The sequence below is a fragment of the Gavialis gangeticus genome, unplaced genomic scaffold (genome assembly GCF_001723915.1).
Source record: "Gavialis gangeticus isolate Ggan-Ray unplaced genomic scaffold, GavGan_comp1, whole genome shotgun sequence".
Classification (NCBI taxonomy): Eukaryota; Metazoa; Chordata; order Crocodylia; family Gavialidae; genus Gavialis; species Gavialis gangeticus.
In genome coordinates, this window is record NW_017728994.1 from 56284380 (window position 1) to 56287915 (window position 3536).

At 46.4% G+C, this 3536-nt stretch overlaps 1 protein-coding gene across 1 annotated transcript; it reads left to right on the forward strand.

The window, feature by feature from the left end:
- The first annotated feature begins 1 nt into the window (after nucleotide 1).
- On the forward strand, nucleotides 2-3002 carry ADRB1 (adrenoceptor beta 1). The gene has a single exon (XM_019502856.1). The coding sequence runs from the start codon at nucleotides 2-4 to the stop codon at nucleotides 1289-1291; it is 1290 nt and encodes a 429-aa protein (XP_019358401.1). The 3' UTR covers nucleotides 1292-3002.
- The last annotated feature ends 534 nt before the right edge of the window (nucleotides 3003-3536 follow it).

The following is a 3536-nucleotide window of genomic DNA, read 5'->3' on the forward strand; positions in this document are numbered from 1 at the left end:
CATGGGCGATGGCTGGCTGCCCCCGGACTGCCAGCCGCACAACAGGTCCGGCTCGCCGCCGCCCGCGTCCCCCGGCAGCGCCGCCACGCCGGCGCCCGGCAACCGGCACGAGGTGCTGTCGCAGCAGTGGACGGCGGGCATGGGCCTGCTGATGGTGCTGGTGGTGCTGCTCATCGTGGCGGGCAACGTGCTGGTGATCGCGGCCATCCGGCGCACGCAGCGCCTGCAGACGCTGACCAACCTGTTCATCACCTCGCTGGCCTGCGCCGACCTGGTGATGGGCTTGCTGGTGGTGCCCTTCGGGGCCACGCAGGTGGTGCAGGGCCGCTGGGTCTGGGGCTCCTTTCTGTGCGAGTGCTGGACCTCGCTGGACGTGCTGTGCGTGACGGCCAGCATCGAGACCCTGTGCGTCATCGCCATCGACCGCTACCTGGCCATCACCTGGCCTTTCCGCTACCAGAGCCTCATGACCAAGGGTCGGGCCAAGGGCATCATCTGCACCGTGTGGGGCATCTCCGCTCTGGTCTCCTTCCTGCCCATCATGATGCACTGGTGGCGGGATGAGGATCCCCAGGCTCTGGATTGCTACCAGGACCCCGGCTGCTGCGACTTCGTCACCAACAGGGCCTACGCCATCGCCTCCTCCATCATCTCCTTCTACATCCCTCTGCTCATCATGATCTTTGTCTACATCAGGGTGTACAGAGAGGCCAAGGAGCAGATCAAGAAGATTGACCGATGCGAGGGCAGGTTCCACAACAACCACCACCACCAGCCTCCTGCCCAAGGCCACTCTCACCACCAGCCCATGCTGGGCAACGGCAGGGCCAGCAAGAGGAAGAGCTCCCGGATCATGGCCATGAGGGAGCAGAAAGCCCTCAAGACCTTGGGTATCATCATGGGAATCTTCACTCTCTGCTGGCTTCCTTTCTTTCTGGTCAACGTGGTCAACGTCTTCAACAGGGACCTGGTGCCAGACCAGCTCTTTGTCTTCTTCAACTGGCTGGGATATGCCAACTCCGCTTTCAACCCCATCATCTACTGCCGCAGCCCTGACTTCCGCAAGGCTTTCAAGAGGCTGCTTTGCTGCCCCCGGAAAGCTGACAGGAGGCTGCATGCCAGCGGTGAGGAGCTCTCCCGGTTCCCAGGGAGTTTCATCAATACTTTGGGCACCCCCGAGCGCAGCCTAGGAGGGATGTGGTCCGACTGCAATGGGGGTACGCAGGGAGGCAGCGACTCCAGCCTGGAGGAAAGGAATAGCAAAACCTCCTATTCCGAATCCAAGGTATAAGGACGGGGCAGGGGTGGCACTGGGGGACACCCTGGACACTGAGCACGAAGAAAGCCAGCCAGGGAATAAGTGAGAGGAAAAAATATCAGGAGTCTGGTTAAGCAAACAAACACCAAACAAAACCAATCTCTGTCTCACTGGGGAGAATATCTGTGTTTACTGAAGACTAAAAGCAGGTGAACTTGTGTGCAACATACCTCATCTGACGTTAAAGGAAGCCACTGACGGCTGAACAAAGGAAATTAAAAGCTGTCTCAAGCTCTTTTTTTTTTTTTTATTTTCTAACAGGGAGTTAGGTGGCAACAGGCATTTTGAAAGGGAATAAGAAAAAAATCCTTTACTCAGTTGACCTGCTCTAAGAGCTGCGCTTGCGGTAGAGCCCGATCCTGAAGTATTGGGAGTTTAACCACTGACTTCACTGTAGCCGGGATCGTGCTGTATTTAACCTCGCTTTCAAGCTGAGGACTGTAAGCTCTCCCTGCCCCTACTCTTGGTGGCTGCAGTCCTTGTTTCACACACAGACAAAAAAACCAGTCTGATTTGAACAAGTGCTGCTTGCACACAGCCCTGTTGAAGTTAGTGGGAGCTGCAGGTGATCAGCACTTTTTGCAAATCGGGCTTAACAGTCCTTTATAAAAGTGTGTCTGTCATCTGACAAGTTTGATTTTAAACTTCAAGTAGCTGCATTCCCCTGTTGTTTAAAGTAAAGATGAAGGGAAAAAATTAACTAATGAAGAATATTGATATACTTGTATTTTGAACAGAGCTTTTCTGATTATTATCTTCTGCATCAGCAACCGGTTGACTTCTTATGCTTATCTTTTCTTGCCAGACCATACCAATCAGGCTGAGAAACTTTCTACCTCAAACTGTGCATATTGTACAGGGGAATAAAAAGACATGTTTATATTAAACAGCTTATTTATGTATCGATATTATTATTTTCTAAAAAGAGGCAGTGAGCCTTCTGCAACTTGTTCATTGTAATTGAAGATGAACAGTACAAAAATAAATGAATCCTGGCAACAACAAAAAATTTACTGCACATAAAAAAAAATGGCGACAGAGCCATTTTTGCACAGTGTTAAGAATCGTAAAATTAATTGAAGATGTTCCTTGCACAAAAAAAATTAAAAATAAAATGGGGGTTCAAATATCATCAAACCTGAAAAAAAAGTTCTTTCTGCTCTTGTCTAATATGTTACATTTCTATTGAGAGAGTGACTTTTTATATTATTTTATCAAGGTACTGTAAATGCATCCATATTATAAATTAAAATATCTTAAGGGTCTTTTATTATTATTTTAATATTTTATGTCCAAGTGCCCACGTGAATCTGCTGTTATTTTAGCACTTGCGTGTCATTTCCATTTTCCTCCCGTGTGTGTTTTTATAAGGTATTTATACTCTGGTGCAATTTACTACTGTGTAAGTAATTGGTCTATGTGCAATAAATAACATTGCAGCACAAACAAGCATATATGTACAGTGTGTCTCTATAGGTTCTGAAACAGTACCCAGCTATAATGGAAAGAACAGAGTTTTGTTTTTCTCAAAATATGGATCAAATTACCAATACTCTCCTACCTAATGGCTTTTCCTGACAAAATATGGTTTAAAAAAAGTGTTCTAGACCAAATAAGGTTGTGTTTTCTGTTGCGTTAAGGGCTGCCGACTTCCCTCAAAAATTAATGGCCAAAGACAAGGTGTTTCCAGCCTGATAATAAACACAGTTGTTTTCTTCAGCCTGTTGGCTTTACTGATCTTGTTGAATTATTAGACCAGGAGTCAGGGGATTTATTATTGAAAAGTAGAATAAAATGGTTTTGTATTTGATTTGAAAACTGTTGCTAATAGATTATGCAGTGGATCTCATGGTGAAATCAATGATACTCTTAAAATAACTTCACTGGATGCAGACAGAGCTTGAAGTCCCTATTCAGTGAAGCCAGCTCTTTCCCACTGAAATCATTGGAAATCTATGTGGATTTCAGTACAAGGGAGATTATGCCTTGTAGCGGGAGATGTAATAAGAAGTTTGTGATCCCTTGAAAAAATATGCCAGGCTTTCCTACTACATTACTGAAAAAAGTGTCTTCAGAAAAAAGCACTACATGTTTGATCCCTTCATTTCTTGATTTCAATTAAAGCTAAAGGCAGTTGTCTTTAACTTTAACGGGTGCAAGATCAGGCCCTGTAAAGCGTTTTTGACACTGCATATCAGTTCTACACAAAACCCCAGTA

Coding starts and splice junctions, on each gene's coding strand:
- ADRB1 (XM_019502856.1), top strand. CDS start 2: ATGGGCGATGGCTGGCTGCCCCCGGACTGCCAGCCGCACAACAGGTCC.